The 17,116-nt window shown below is 42.6% G+C and overlaps 1 protein-coding gene across 3 annotated transcripts in view; it reads right to left on the bottom strand.

Moving 5' to 3' along the window:
• Nucleotides 1-17,116, bottom strand: part of LOC101947068 (macrophage mannose receptor 1-like) — a 57,688-nt gene that overhangs the window by 24,487 nt on the left and 16,085 nt on the right. For all 3 annotated transcript variants that reach the window (XM_065583028.1, XM_065583026.1, XM_065583029.1), the window contains exons 9-16: nt 15,276-15,424; nt 13,963-14,162; nt 12,767-12,894; nt 10,830-10,917; nt 5,317-5,461; nt 1,695-1,730; nt 1,435-1,598; nt 583-650 (exon numbers count right to left, since the gene is read on the bottom strand). In XM_065583028.1, the coding sequence (XP_065439100.1) occupies nt 583-650; nt 1,435-1,598; nt 1,695-1,730; nt 5,317-5,461; nt 10,830-10,917; nt 12,767-12,894; nt 13,963-14,162; nt 15,276-15,424 (978 nt within the window). The remainder of the gene's footprint in view (nt 1-582; nt 651-1,434; nt 1,599-1,694; nt 1,731-5,316; nt 5,462-10,829; nt 10,918-12,766; nt 12,895-13,962; nt 14,163-15,275; nt 15,425-17,116) is intronic.

The following is a 17,116-nucleotide window of genomic DNA, read 5'->3' on the forward strand; positions in this document are numbered from 1 at the left end:
TGCCTCTCCTCCCCTCCCCTCTGCTCCAGAAAACCCTTTCCAAGAATGTTTCTAAAACAGTAATTCTCAAACTGTGGCCCACTGGTGATCCTCAGAGAGCTGTCTGCTCCCAGGCTGCAGACTGCCCTTGTTTCCTGTTGAACTGATGGGAGACGATCATGAAATGAAGAGTAGATGTAGACAATATGATTGTCCTTTTTGGAAAAATGGAAACCACACTTCTCACACTAAATATGCCCATAGCAAGGGGCACAAATCCCAAGAATGAGAACCTGCAGAGTGTAGCATCTTTTGGAGGAACAACTTTACATAATACAAACAAAACAAATAAATTGATGAAATTTAACACATGGATTTGACTTGCTCACATTTCCCCCCAAAATTCAGAAATTGGAAAAGAAAAGATTTTGTTTTTATAACACTGGAAAACCATTTTCACACAGACTTTTCTGCTGAAACTAAGTTAGAGTAAATTTTCACAAAAGTTAGCAAACCTGGAAATGGAATACCTAAGAAACTCAAATATTGCAGTGCTAAAGAGCAGTCATTCATTACACACTTTAAAGTTGCTTCTTTACTTACCTAAATTTTTGATCAAAGCTGACAGTTAGGCCAATGAAATATGAATTCATTCTGTTTTTAGTGTAAATCTAAAACATGAAGAGATTACACTAATTTAAAACCATTTATCTTTTATACTGAGCAGAAAACTAGAAGGGGCTCAGCCACCTTTGCGGTGCTGTTTTCCCCTTCTTTGGATCCCAGGGGGCACAGAGCACAGATCCAGGATCCATGCTGTGGATAGCAAGTAAAGCCAGGAAGAGTGAGGGTGGGAGGCATGTATAGAAAAGGACAGGAATGCACATCATCTCTCTGCTCCTCAACTCTGCAGAGGTCAGACAGACAAGATAATACAGCCTGGGGCAGTATCTTCCTCTCTACCTCCTCAGCATTCACATACTTTCTCTCTACTCACCAAAAGGAAATAAAATCCTAAAATAAGATTGTGGGCCAGTGTTTTTCTCTGGATCGTTGCCTTTATTTTCTCAATTGCTTTGCTGCATCTCATGCCTGAAGCACTCACATCAACATCAGATGGTGTTTCATTAGGCCATTAAGGCCCTATCCTGCATGCCTGACTCAGTCCAAACTCCCACTATCTTTGGAACTTTTGAACCTAACAAGTGGAACAGCAGCGGAGTTTGGAAATTATTATTTTGCACTGCAGTTTGGCTGTTAAGAAGCTAATGTAGGTACAAATGTAAATGTAATGAATGGACCATGCTGGTTCTATTGTATAATTAACTCCTGATGAGATGTGGTGTGGGTCTGAAGGGACTCTCTGCATTCTCTCCAAAGTTTTGAAAGCAGAGCGTGAGGTGTCTATGATCGCTATATTGAACATATTTTTGAATCAATATGTCTGGCTCTTACATATCTCCATAGAAATTTCCTTTCACTTTCACTGTCAATGACAGCAAGATCTGCAAACTTCTTCTTGCAAATATCCCAAGCTTTCTCCATATGGACATTTTCTGTGCTGAAGTAGTACTGCTTGTCTTCATAGATAACCCATCCATCGTCAGTGACTTTATAATCTGAAAGATAAATAAAGTGCCATATGCGGTATCTGTACTGTACACGTTCTCATCATACAGTTATATTTTTTTCTGGCAAGAGGGAAAAATACCTACCAAACTTAGTACTTGGTTCAGGTTTTAATGGAATGCCTGTAAAACAAAATATCAGCATGAGCTTTGTCTCAAACACTCATTCAAGGAAATTGATTTTGTGCAGTAGCTAATGACAACGACTTGCAGGAAAAAAAGGAATCAAGCATTATCTTATGCACTGCACAGGTTTTTGTCATTAACTTCACAAGACTAACATAAAATATATTTATCATTTAGAATAATATCATTGAATAGTTACATTTGAAGAAAACACACATGTCCCTAGCAAGTACTGGGTTGCAATAAGTATGCACTCTGAATGCTACTTTTAAATGTGCTCTAAAATATATTGCCTTAGGTGAAATCCATGGGTTCCTACTTAGACAGAAATTAATTATTTCATTAACATTCTACGATATGGTAGGGGTCAGAGCAAGCCATTGCAGGCCTGTGTCAGCAGTGATGCTGCCATGTACACCGGTGCAAACCAGACATGAGGATTCCTGACACTGATTTTTCATAAATATTACAAGTAATTCTCTGTGTCCTCACTGACTCGTGCTATCTTGATGGTTTGGTTTGTGTTAGAAAAGTGGGGTTTTAAGAGAAATTTAAAGAGAGATAGGGTAGGCACCTTGCAGATGAGTTCAGGGAAGTCAAACCAAGCAGAGAGGGCAGTGTGGAAGAAGCCATGGAGGTGATTGTTTGAGAAAGTAACAAGGAGGCAGACAAGGTGGCAGAGTGGGACGGAGGTGATGCAAAACCTGACTCAGGAGGATAGATTGTAAGCAGTGCTTAATTTGTAATGAAAGAGGTGCTGGGGATCAAGCAATTTTTTTATATTAATAATTGATGCAGTAAGCCCAAAGGTGCCGAGACTAAACTGCCATGCCTAGAGGTGCCGAGGCTCAGTGCAAGCAAGCCCCTGGTACAAATTAAGCACTGGTTATAAGGGCTAGTTTTATATAGACCCCCAAAGCCTGGCTCTAACAGAAATTCTCACAGTTAGAACAGTTCTAATGCCCTAGTTAGAAAGTGGGCAATGAGGAAGAAACCATCCTGTTCCTTGCCCCAGGTCTGGCCCCTTGAAAATTCTTCTTTCTTCAGTATGCCTTGTGGGGGGGTTGCGCAAAGGCCATTATTACTGCTGTTACCTTTCCTCCTTTCTTCTCTGATTTTGTTTGAGGGGAAGATTTTATGAAACAGTATGAATGAGGAACAGACGTTCTTTAGGCTATTGCTTCAATTTGGGTTCTAACAGTCAAATAGCCTTAAGTTTGCCTTGTAGTGATGGCATACAATATTGTTTGTGGTCATTGATAAAGATAAAAGCGATTTATAATTATTTTAGATTTTTTCATATTTTTCCCCACATGGTGACATTACAGGAAAGAGTTAAAGTTGTTTAGGTGCCTTAATTGTGCATTTTCCAACTTTATCATATTTGGATTTCTTTTAAGTGTGACCTGAAGTCTGAATTTCCTGGATTTGTAATGCTTGGTTTGAACACAATGACAATATCCCTGAAATCTAATTTCTCTAAATTACTCTAAAGTTCTCCTATCCTTAGCTCCATCTTAACCTAGTTGGTTTTTTTTGTCTGATTTTTAAAAATTACTCAGAATCTCATACATGAACAGTAACCAAGGAACCCAAAGAGGATGTTTCCATTGAGTTCAAGATATGCAGTAGCAACCTAAAATAAATTTTTCTTGGTTTTAACTTTTAAGGGTGATTTGCCAGTGCAAAATACCCAGAGCGCCCCTGATTAATTGAGATGAGTTTACATGTGCTTCACATTGCTAAAGCAGTGCAAAGCAGCTAAAGCATACTGGTGAATTTGGCTTTCAATTTACAACTGACATTGGTTTAGAGTGCTGTGTTACTGAAGATAGCACTGTGTGAAAAGAGGGTGCTGAGTCCCAGAGTTCTAACATCTCTGCCGTTTATGGGCTCGCCCTATATTTATGTTTCAGTTCCCCTGGCAGTGCTGCAATAGAAATAATAATGGTGATTTTACAAAATATAATATCAATACGCTAGTTTATATATTTTTACAATCCCTTCCCTATGGAACAGTATGTTAAGTCACTGCGTGAGCAATATTGTATCGTACAAAAGACAGTCCCTTGGTCACACCGAGGCCAAGCAAAAGAGTTAAATGTTACAAAATCCAGGAACTGATAACAGAACTGCTAACCTCTCTCTGCAGAGATCCAAAAGTGATAGAATAATACTACTTATTCATAACAACGTTTACTTCTTTTCATTTTATTTCTGAAAGGTTGTCCAAGATGAAGATGAACTGATCAGGGCTTCCACCCACAGTTTCTCAAATCCTCCTCACAAGCCTTGTTGAGAACAGATAAACAGATACCAACCAAAACATAGCATTCAAAATGCTAAAAAGGGGCTGCACAGGATGTGCTTTGTCAGTTGGTGCACAGAAGCCAATATTCTGATGACATCCGAGTCATGAGTAATTTACTAGAAAGATCACTTTGATTAATCAAATGACAAATGTTTTTTAAAGTGACAGTCCAGTACATCTCCTGGTGTTCCAGAATAGTCTGTCAGGATGGACCTCAAGGGTTCAGAAGTTTCATTGCCTGGGGGCAGCTGCTGCTATCCTTCACCTCACCCTTAGCCAGTTTCTTGTGTGCCCCCCGCTTTCCTTTTAGTTTAGAGACATGGGTAGTTAGGTGCTTTCAAACTTGCCTCGAAGATATCTCTGTACCACGGATGACATTGCCCCTCTCTTCTCGTTCAGACAGGTTCTGGTGCCCGTGCCCTCTGCTTATGTACTCAAATACTCAACTGGGGGGAGGGGGCAGAAATTCTACCCACAACTGGGGAGGGGAGGGAAGGAAAATTAGGCAGAGGGTCAAAATAAGCTAAATATTTATTTTATTTAGTATGTTTCAATGTCAGTCATTTATTCCTATAACCCTTATTTCTCCCAATCCCTGCATTCCCAGGGAAACAGCACCTCATGGTACCACTCACTTCTGGGTTTTGCTAGAGTGTGAGTAACATTGGGGCAGCCTGTGAGCCACATGACAAAGTGGGCTTTGGGGTCAATCATGTTGCCACAATGACCTTTTGCAGATTTTCTACTGTTGAGAGCCCTGCCCCTTGGACAATGTTGGTGTAAGCTACATCTACATTTATTTTTTCCTCCTTGTCAGAACAAGTGATTTTTACACCAACTGGTTCATTCACTTTTATTATATACTCAGACAATATGAAACAGCTACTTTTGCTCAAGGAAATTGAAGCTCTATACCTCCTGCCTTCCAGCTCTCCTTTGGACAAAATGGATCCAGATAAAGGGAGGAGATAAGAAAGAGAGATACTCCTCTTAAAGAGAGAGGCATCCTTGCACTGCAAGCCTTTTCAATATATGGGATAGTGAGCTAAGGCCACAGATAAAATACAAGGGAGCTTTTTTCACCTTCTGTATCCCTGTATTTAATTAAGAGATCAGAATTCATGTCCTTGCTCTTTATCTACTGTGTTCCCTTCCTGTGCTTTCAAACAAAGAGTGATTCTCAGTGTCACGCCTATTTTTAATTTTAGTTAGCCCAACAAACTGACTGTACTTTGTTTATATTGCTCTAATTAAATAGATCAGTAGTCCTACCTTTTTTTATTTCACAAATCCAATTAAGTAAATGTTCACAATACAAGTCATTCCACTGCATTTTTGGACTTCCTTCAAATGTTCCACAATGTTCAATTCCTTTGTCATTATTGGGTTCTTCTTCATTCCAGTTTTCATAAATCACCTATGGTGGAAATACAGCTCTATTACTAGTTACTTCTATAGTTGTGAACTGCATGGTCAAAAAGCCTCAAGGGTTGATCCTTCCAAGTGTTTCATTTCTGAGGCCAGTAGGAGCAAGAAGTGTTGTGGAACCAATAAGCTCAGCCCTTCTACAGAGGGAGATGAGCACCTTGTACTAGACCTGGTCTACACTACGACTTTAATTCGGATTTATCAGCTTTAATTCGAATTTACCCTGCAACCGTCCACACAACGACGCTATTTATTTCGATGTAAAGGGCCCTTTAAATCGATTTCTGTGCTCCACCCCGACGAGCGGAGTAGCGCCAAAATCGATTTTAACATTTCGAATTAGGGATAGTGTGGCCGCAATTCGATGGTATTGGCCTCCGGGAGCTATCCCACAGTGCATCATTGTGACCGCTCTGGACAGCAATCTAAACTCGGATGCACTGGCCAGGTAGACAGGAAAAGCCACGCGAACATTTGAATTTCATTTCCTGTTTGCCCAGCGTGGAGAGCACAGGTGACCACAGATAGCTCATCAGCACAGGTAACCATGCAGGCTGATAATCGAAAAAGAGCACCAGCATGGACCGTGAGGGAGGTACTGGATCTGATCGCTGTATGGGGAGAGGATTCAGTGCTTGCAGAACTTCGTTCTAAAAGACGAAATGCCAAAACTTTTGAAAAAATCTCCAAGGGCATGATGGAGAGAGGCCACAATAGGGACTCTGAGCAGTGCCGCGTGAAAGTCAAGGAGCTCAGACAAGCCTATCAAAAAACAAAGGAGGCAAACGGTCGCTCCGGGTCAGAGCCGCGGACATGCCGCTTCTACGCCGAGCTGCATGCAATTCTAGGGGGGGCTGCCACCACTACCCCACCTGTGATCGTGGATTCTGGGTCGGGGATAGTCTCATCAGCGACGCCTGAGGATTCTGCCGATGGGGGAGAGGAGGAGGAGGATGAGCTTGCAGAGAGCACACAGCACTCCGTTCTCCCCAACAGCCAGGATCTTTTTCTCACCCTGACTGAAGTACCCTCCCAAGCCTCCGACCCCATGGAAGGGACCTCAGGTGAGTTTACCTTTTAAAATATAAAACTTGTTTTAAAAGCAAACGGTTTTTAATGATTACTTTGCCCTGAAGACTTGGGATGCATTCGCGGTCAGTTCAGCTACTGGAAAAGTCTGTTAACGTGTCTGGGGATGGAGCGGAAATCCTCCAGGGACATCTCCATGAAGCTCTCCTGGAGGTACTACAAAAGCCTTGCCACAAGGTTTCTGGGCAGTGCATCCTTATTCCGTCCTCCATGGTAGGACACTTGACCGCGCCATGCTTGCAGCAAGTAATCTGGTATCATTGCCTGACAAAGCCTGGCAGCGTATGGTCCCGGTGTTTGCTGGCATTCAAGCAACATCCGTTCTTTATCTTGTTGTGTAATCCTCAGGAGAGTGATATCACTCCTGGTAACCTGGTTGAAATACGGGAACTTAATTAAGGGGACAGAGGTGGCCGTTCCTACTGGGCTGTTTGCCTGTGGCGGAAAATAAATCCTTCCTGCAGTTAGCCAAGCGCAGATGGGAAATTGGCCCTGAGTTTTTCGCGTTTGGCTAGCAGGGATCTTCCCTGTTACCAGCCACGCGGTGGGGGGAGGGGTACCGTGATCATCCCAGAGAATTCATGGCGGGAGGGGGGCGGCGGCGGGGGGGGGTGGTTAGTTTGGTGCCTGCAGGGATCTTCCCTGATACCAGCCACGCGGTGGGGGGAGGGGTACAGCGATCATCCCAGAGAATTCATGGCGAGGGGGGGGGGTGGTTAGTTTGTTTTCTGCTGCTGCTGAATGTTAACAGAAAAACCGCAGCACTCTACAGGCTATGCTTGGTATGTGGGAAAGGAGGGCGCAGAAGCTGTAAGACAATGGCTTACCATGGCCGCATGCAAGCCGAATTCTGTTGCCCAGACCTGTGATCTCTAGCAGCAAAGCCACAGGCACTCAGCATTAAGAGGCAAAATGCGACCTTGCACAGAAATCACATGTGCTATGTAATGTGAATAGTGTTGGTCACCGTGAAAGAGTATAAGCATTGTTCTGCAAAATGTAGCTTTTTAAACAATTCTCTCTTTTTTCCCCTCCCTACAGCAGCTGCAAATTCCTCAAGCCTCCCTCCTCCATCCCGAAGGTTATCACAGATAAGGCGTCGTAAGAAGAGAACGCGAGACGAGATGTTTTCTGAAATTATGGAATCCAGCTGCAGTGACAGAGCTCATCTGAATGAGTGGAAGGAAACAGTTTCAAAGTATAGGAAAGAAGCCAGTGAACGTGAGGACAGGAGGGACCAACGTGAGGACATGAGGGACCAACGTGAGGAGAGGAGGGACCAACGTGAGGAGAGGAGAGACGCTCGAGATGAGAGGTGGCGGCAGGAAGATCAGAGGAGGCAGGATGCAATGCTGGGGCTGCTGCGTGAGCAAACAGACATGCTCCGGTGTCTGGTGGAGCTTCAGGAACGGCTGCTGGAAAACAGACTGCCGCTTCAGCCCCTGTTCCACCCTCCCCCCTCCCCATGTTCCATATCCTCCTCACCCAGACGTGTAAGAACGCGGGGGGGAGGCTCCGTACACCTTCCCATTCCACCCCAGTAGACACCCCAAGCAAAAGGCTGTCATTTTTTTAACCTTTTCTTTGTGGCTTTTTCCTTCCCAGCAATCCTCCTCGCAAATACCACCCGGGTTCCCTCCCTCTTTTTCTAATCTATTAATAAAGAATAAATGATTTTTAAATGATAGTGACTTTATTTGGTTTGAAAGAAAGCTGGGGCAAGGGGGAGGGTGGGTTCCTTACAGAAAATCAGTCAATAAAGGGGGCGGGTTTTCATGAAGGAGAAACAAACAGATATTTCACACTGTAGCCTGGCCAGTCATGAAACTGATTTTTAAAGCTTCTCTGATGCACAGCGCTTCCTGGTGTGCTCTTCTAATCGCCCTGGTGTCTGGCTGTGCGTAATCAGCAGCCAGGCGATTTGCCTCAGCCTCCCACCCCGCCATAAAGGTCTCCCCCTTACTTTCACAGAGATTGTGGAGCACACAGCAAGCAGAAATAACAATGGGGAGATTTCTTTAGCTGAGGTCAGAGCGAGTCAATAATGATCGCCAGCGACCTTTTAAACGGCCAAATGCACATTCTACCACCATTCTGCACTTGCTTAGCCTGTAGTTAAACAGCTCCTGACTCCTGTCCAGGCTGCCTGTGTACGGCTTCATGAGCCATGGCATTAAGGGGTAGGCTGGGTCCCCAAGAATAACTATTGGCATTTCAACATCCCCAACGGTTATTTTCTGGTCCGGAAAATAAGTCCCTTGCTGCAGCCCTTTAAACAGAGTAGTGTTCCTGAAGACGCGAGCGTCATGAACCCTTCCCGCCCAGCCCGCGTTGATGTTGGTGAAACGTCCCTTGTGATCCACAAGTGCTTGCAGCACCATTGAAAAGTACCCCTTGCGGTTTATGTACTCGGTGGCTTGATGCTCCGGTGCCAAGATAGGGATATGGGTTCCGTCTATCGCCCCACCACAGTTAGGGAATCCCATTGCAGCAAAACCATCCACTATAGCCTGCACATTTCCCAGAGTCACTAACTTTCGTAGCAGCACCTGAGTGATTGCTTTGGCTACTTGCATCACAGCAGCCCCCACAGTAGATTTGCCCACTCCAAATTGATTCCCGACTGACCGGTAGCTGTCTGGCATTGCAAGCTTCCACAGGGCTATCGCCACACGCTTCTCAACTGTGAGGGCTGCTCTCATCTTGGTATTCTGGCGTTTCAGGGCAGGGGACAGCAAGTCACAAAGTTCCATGAAAGTGCCCTTACGCATGCGAAAGTTCCGCAGCCACTGGGAATCATCCCACACCTGCAACACTATGCGGTCCCACCAGTCTGTGCTTGTTTCCCTTGCCCAGAATTGGCGTTCCATGGATAGAATCTGCCCCATTAACAACATGATCTCCAAAGCACCGGGGCCCGTGGTTTCACAGAATTCTGTATCCGTGTCCGTGTCCATGTCCATGTCAATGTCCTCATCATGCTTGTCGCTGCGCTGCCGCCGCCGCTGCCTCCTCGCCTCGTTTTTCTGGTCCTGGCTGAGCATAAACTCCACGAGAACGCGCGAGGTGTTTACAATGTTCATGACTGCTGTCTTGAGCTCAGCGGGCTCCATGCTTGCCGTGGTATGGAGTCTGCAGTGTTCACCCACCCAGGAAAAAAGGCGCGAAAATGGTTGTCTGCCGTCCGTTGCTTTCATGCAGGGAGGGAGGGAGGGAGGAGGGAGGGAGGAGGTGAGGCTGTACCCAGAACCACCTGCGACGATGTTTTTTGTCCCATCAGGCACTGGGATCTTAACCCACAATTCCAATGGGCGCGGGAGACTGCGGGAACTATGGGATAGCTATGGGATAGCTACCCACAGTGCAACGCTGCAGAAATCGACGCTAGCCCCGGTACTTGGACGCACACCACCGAATTAATGTGCTTAGTGTGGCCGCATACATTTCAACTTTATACAACCTGTTTTTCAAATCCGAATTATATAAATTCGGATTAATCCCGTAGTGTAGACATACCCCTATATGCACACTGATATAGCTGAAAAGGGCAACCCTGATGGCTGAAGAAATTATATCTACTCCTCTTCATCAACTAGTTGATAACTATTACTCAGGGGTGCAAAGGTGGGGTTGTAAAATGGTGTAAAATCAGAGGAAGTGTAGTCCACCTCTATAGAAGCACTCTATTTTACCTATGTCAAAGTCAGTTTATCATCTCCAGGCTGAGGTCAGGGCCTATTCTCACTTCCATGAGGTGGCAGACTAGTTTTGATGGTCCAACCTCAGACACGAATAGGCCCTGTTGGAAGCAGGTTGGTCTGAGGGGTAATGCTGACCTAGTGGGACATTAAAACTGTCTTTGATCCACATATATCAACCTATTAATCATCAAGGCTCCCTTCTCCCACATCTTCCTTCCAAATTGATATCCATGCCCATATAATATGAAGCAGCAGGGAAGGCCACTAGAACATGGGTGATGGAAGCCATTTTCCAGTTTGAATGTATCATGGGATTCAGATTGCATATGCTCCTGTTTTACGATTGTGTGGCTGGGGCTGAAGATATGAAGTGATTCTTTTCTTCTATCATAGCCTCTGTGAAGACTGAACCACTGCACTTGTTTAGTGCAGTGACAGAGAGTGCTTCTATGGAACTGGGTATGAAAGTTTAGGAGGGAATGGGAAGGGAGTAAGAAAAGGCTCAGAAAAGATTACAAAAAAGATAAGCCAGAAAGGCAATGATTGTCTAACAACTAATATACTCACTGGAGAACCATCAATCCAGGTATATCCTTCATCAGGATTCAAGTAAATCAAACCCATCCAGAAATGCTGAAAGGTAAATCCTTTGTCCCTAAAATATAGTATATGATTAGATATGTGGTTGTATATAATAGGACAATGATAAAACCCTTTATACAAAAGACGTTTTAGAACTTATAGCAGTTCAAAAATTTTGAAATCTCTATAAAATTATATCATAAAAGGAACCTGTAAAGGAAGAAAATGTGTTTATAACCATTTGCCTTTCTTCATGATGTACAATGATGTATTTCTCTCGGAAAAGTGTTTTCTCCTTGTTTTCTATCATAGATAAATTGGCCCATATTCCACTCTGTTTGTGCTACTCCAGTAGGAGAAAAACAGCCCCATCTCTCCAGAGGACATAGAACCAGCTCCTACCCTAAACCTGTCACAGTTTCCATGTGAGGGGTTTGGTCAAGGCATGCTGATCTCTGACAATTCTGAGTTGATAGACAATTCCTTGTTAACCATTACCAGCTGGTAGAGTTTAGAATAGCCACTAGCAGTCACCACAGAACTGACCCAATGATCAGAGTGTCATAATCAGCTCCTGCTGGTGCTTCCTGTCTACCACACCAAGTAGATCTTGACTGCAGCAGATCATCAGGCCCGCTAAGAATATAAATATTTATCATCCTTGTGTTTGATGGAGAACAACTTGAAGGACCAGAGAAGTGGGAGGGAGCTATCTCAGCCCTCTCTCAAAGTGGTGAGGGGTGCGGGCTTTTCTCAGAGATCTTTTCTCTCAACTGTATGTCAGGAGTTTGGGTTAAGAGATTTCAACAAAAATAAAGAATTGTAAAACAATTTAACTAACTAAAAATCTTTTTCTCAATGCGTAGGTTTCACTTTCATGATACTCATTATTATTTCTAGTGCAGTAGCAGATACAGTCCCAGACTGAGATCAAGGACTCCTGTGCTCAGTATTGTATGAACACATCACAGGAAAGAGTTCCTGACCCAAAGATCTTATAGCCACACTAAGCCATAGATTCTTCAAGGAAAAAAGGGTAGACAAGATCTGAATCTCTAATCTATCTATTGGTAGACAGATGACCAAGCAAAACAAAAATGAAAAAAAGGCAAATTAAAAAACAAATACATCCTACATATTATTATATAATAAACTAAAATGGACAAAGTGTCAAAAAGTCCCTTTCCCACTTGTAAATCACTCTTAAATTTATTGGAAAAATAAGTTTATAGTACACCATTGCTTGGCAATTTAAACAACAAGAAAAAAACAAACAAAACCACCATCTTTTATATGCCAATGAGAGCCTTTGATATGAATTCACTGGGAAACACCAGATGTTGAGACTTTGTATAATTTATATAGAGTTACTTTTCAGAATACAGCCACACTTAAGTGGCCTGAAAGTGTGTTTGAAAGAAGTTTCACAGCAACCTCAATTTTTGTGGACACATTTTGGCACCTGCGCATGCTAGCAGTTAGAGGTCTAACTACCTGATTTGTGGGCACAGTCATGCAGTTAGATGCCCAATTTTAGCATTTACATCTGCAAAAAAAAAAAAAACAAACAAACATCCTAACAACCACCAACAACTTTTCATAGTCAGGACATAAAGCTCTTCCAATTGTTTGTAAATTTAATATATCATCACAAATGAACTCTGTATCACTTTTAGAAGTCTCCAACCCATACACAAACATTTGCACATCAAGTTCCTGAATTCTGAGATTCCTGTTACACCCAAATTCTTGAGGTTTATTTTAAATACAATAATTAAAAATAAATGGGGTATAATGATAAAGATATAATGAACAGATATTTACTTGAAATTAACCCTTTCAGAATGAATACAAGTGTTTTTTGTTATTCTTCTTATACATGCCATTAAAGTGAAAGAATAAATAATTTTGTAAATACTCACAGAACCATCTGCCATATTAAATGCTTTACTTCTTTTCTGTTGATAGTGATCAAGTGTCCTCCTATTTCTCTACAAAAATCTTCAGCTTCAAACCATGATTTCTTTTGGTTTCCTTCTCTCACAAAAATCTAATGAGGACATATTTCACAATAAGCTACTATATAATAATACCCTCCCTATGTAATAAAATCAAACAACACCCTATGCAGCTACTTTCTCAGGAGTGGGATTTCATACAATCCAGCTAACCAAATCAAAAGGACATCCAGAAGGTAAATAACACCTGGAATATGGATTATAGAATGCCTAATTCTTAGCATCCATTGTTTCACTTTGTTTGAGCAAAAGTACAGGGGAGGACTGAGAAGACCCATAGCTGTCACAATACACAGAGAGGGAAAAAGCTAGTTTGTTTAACTTAACAGGAGCTCTGACCACTGAAACTGGTGAAGAAAAATAGAGTGATTGTATCTAAATATCCAGGGGGGGGTTGAAAATCAGGAGATTACTGAGAAATGACAGGAGCAAAACCCAAAGTAATGGGAGCGAAAGGGAGATGTGGATGTAGGGCTCATCCTGCAAGGTTCTAAGCACTCTGGCCCTAACTCCGCAAAGAAATTAAGTATGTGCTTAACCTTGCAGGACTGAGCCCATAATTAAGGTTATTTAAGTCTAAGGGAAGAGGTCTCAGCAGTAGGAAAGTATTTGATCTCATAAATGGTAATCCAAATAAATAAATAAGAATTTGAGTGTGACACAATATAACAGAATTACATAGTCCCTGAAGAGTAAGAGCTTAACCTCAGCTTTGTTTACTCTTTATGCTTGCCCAGGTATGCCAGGGGAAGTTTCACACAATTCGATTAGCTGAGAATCTCAGCTTTCATTTTAAAAGAGAAAAGTATGTTTCAAGCCCTTATGGTTGAGGGGAAAAGCCTGAAAACAATATAAAAAAGAACCCAATATTTTTTTTAAAAAAATCTTATGATTTTAAGCCAATATCATGATTTCTTGGAACCCGGACTCATAATTTTCCAATACCTGGCGTTGACAATAGTGTTGCGAAATGGAATCTCTAAAAAATGCGCATTTCGCTACATAATGCAGGTTAGGGAACAACTGAGAGCAGATTTTAACTTTCAGTGCATTGGATGGACAGTGTGTAGTGAAATGAGGCAGGAAAGTTTAATACTTACTTTGAAGCATGAGCTAATAAAATTGCTTGAATCCCAGCCTTCAGGGCATGTGGGGGCAAGAGTTGTTAGTGGAATCGGAGGATGTGTCACACCGTCAGCCCACTGTTTGCAGAGAAATTTTGCTGTGTTCTCACAACTAAGAACATCCCATAATCCAGCCGCAATTCCAGTTCCCATGGCAACACAGCCCGACTTTCCTCCTTCATGAAAGAAATTTTAAAAACCTAAATTAAAAATTACATATTTCTCTCAAAGAAATTAAACTTCTGTTTCCATTCCTATTTGGGTTTGTTTTCTATAAGCCAAAGGATGGAAATTCTAATGCAGATGCAAAGTCACTTGGGTCCAGATTTTTAAAGGTATATAGGCATTGCTGTGCTCAGCATTGCAATATATAAGTCACCTAGAAGGCAAAGACTTATTGTCAAAAGGGATTTAGGCACTTAGGAGCCTAAATTCCATTAACTGTGCCTAAATCCCTTTTGAAAGTAAGATTTAGGCTTCTAATCCATTAGGTGTTGCAACACTGAGTGCAACAATGCCTACATACTTTTAAAAACCTGGGTCTCGATTCCATGTGTCACAGGAATACACAGAACAGTAACACAGGTACATTAACAAATCCCATGAGCCGATCTCTGCCAAATGGTGACAAAACTCACAAAATGTGAAAACTGATAGTCACTTTTTCCCACCCTAGTGTGACTGTTTTTAGTCTAATAATCTATATATTTGCTGTTACTTCATTTCTCAAATGAGCACCCTATAGGTCTAATTGTTTGGCCACTTATGTCCAGCACTAATTTTCATAGAATCATAGAATATCAGGATTGGAAGGGACCTCGGGAGGTCATCTAGTCCAACCCCCTGCTCAAAGCAGGACCAATCCCCAGACAGATTTTTACCCCAGTTCCCTAAATAGCCCCCTCAAGGACTGAACTCACAACCCTGGGTTTAGCAGGCTAATGCTCAAACCACTGAGCTATCCCTCCCCCCCAGTTTGATGAACGATGTCAACCATTAATGCTGTGATAAAGTTCTGAAAACGTTGAGGTCCCTTCAGCCCCTGCTTAGTATTGTCTCTAGACCTTCAAAGCCCCTGCTTTCACAACTACACAAGACAGAGAATAGCAGCCCACTAATCTTCATGTGGCTAGCCTGCTCCTTACTCCCCTGCAAAAATTCAGAAGAGGTTGAATACTGTCTAATCCACCAGAGGATGGAGAGTGGAAATTCATGGGAATTTCAATATTCAGTCTTAACACATACTAAAACCACAGGCAGCACATATTGCACAGCACTGCAGTGCATACCAGGCATTGCTGAATTCCAATGAGTGAACAGAACTGCTTCACCATCGGTCCACTTGAAAGTCCCTTGTTCCTCTACATCTGAAAGACCTGTCCAGAAATATTTTTCAGGCCTTAGCCCAATCAGACTAATCAGATAGGCTTGTTCATTTCTGTTAAGGAAAATAATGTTTCAAAACTAAGATTTAATCATGGCTTTTCTTTTTAATGAAATCATTCAGAATGGAAAACTTGATAAAAGAATTAAAATGAAATTAAAAAAGAATGGTTGGTTTAAATCAATTAATTTATACTTTGAACAAATTCAGCTGCTGACACCAGAAAGGAAGCATGATAATTATGGCCTATTAATAATTTGGAATGATTCCTTCTCCTCCTGCACAATATAAGACATTATACATTTGTCTGAGAGTTAGACGGGAGAAGGCAGAGGCAGATCCTAGTATGGTCATGATGGAGCTGCTGTCTATTAGCTCCTTATATGTGGCATTTTGTTTTGTTGTTTAAATTTTGGGGCTACCACTGCCTTAGGAAATAGAGGGCCATATGCTGAGAGAGACCCCACAAACCTTGATCCTCTGATTTTTAATAAAAGAATATGATGGGCTGGACTATGTCCAGAGGTCCTCTGCTGGAGGCCTCACAGTCCTGCCTCACTCTGCCTCAGAAAAGAGAAGAGGAGAAGCCCTCCAGGTGGCCTACAATGGCTATGGGGAAGCAGCCAATCGGAGGGGATGATGGAGCGCCATATAAAAAAAAGGAGCAGAGACAAAGCAGTCAGTTGCTGCCTGGAGCTGGAAGAGAGAGAACCAGGTTCGTGGCCAGTTGGAAGTACAGCAGGACCACAGACAGCTCAGCTAGGGCAAAGCTGAGCCCACGGAGGGCTGTTGAAGACCAGGGGAGTTAAGAAGGAACTCCTGGATGGCTGAAGGGACCGAGCAAGGACTGAGCCCAAAACCTAGCCAGACCAAGCAAGGGTACCACAATGGGCCCTGTTGGTCTAGTTAAAGACTAAGCGGGGTGGGGGTGGGGTTGCTGCCGAAAAGGATGTACCAATGGAGGGTACCTTGTTGCGCCCTGTTGAACTGGTATAGAGGGCAGTGTGTCCACGAAGGAAGCTTTCGTGCAAAGTAAACACTGTATACCCCAGAAGGGGTTTGTTCATGCTGTTCCACCTATAGATAGCGTGAGAGATTCGGCCAGAGGGCTGAGTCACTGAAGACCCTCCAAAGAAACCACTGGCCAGGGGGGTTGCTTGTGAGAGGTGGGTGCCACCTCATTCCAAGAACTAAGAAACAGCAGGCTCCCACCCGATCACAAGGGGGCACTCGCGAGAGGTGGGTGCTGACCCTGTTACAAGGAACTATTACTAAAAAAATATTTTTCCCCTGATATTTTTGCTCAAATGTTTCACCTCAAGGAGATATAAACTAATTAAACTAATAATTTAAAGAAAGATTTATAACTATTACAATCTGTCAATTAAAATTAAAATGATAAACCATTAAAAGTCATTAGAATCCATCAATTGTTAATTTAAATCATTAGAATTGTCAATTATGACACAATGTACAACACACAAGGTGTTCCACATTTTGGTCATTTGTCACACACGCATTCTGTTGGCTCATGTCAGACACTGGCAGTTTTGAAGACTGAAAGATGTGTGCACTACATTTCCCTCACAAGCCAAATCTGGACCAAGAAGCATAGTTTACATATGCTTGGATTAAGCAATGAGAAGAAATGAAGGAAAGAAAACCTGTAAACAGTAAGAAAATGTTATTTGAAAATCCTGGATAAGAATAAGGAGGGATTTCTGAAATGATAGAGCATCCAAAAAA

The sequence above is a fragment of the Chrysemys picta genome, chromosome 2 (assembly GCF_011386835.1).
Source record: "Chrysemys picta bellii isolate R12L10 chromosome 2, ASM1138683v2, whole genome shotgun sequence".
Taxonomy (NCBI): Eukaryota; Metazoa; Chordata; order Testudines; family Emydidae; genus Chrysemys; species Chrysemys picta.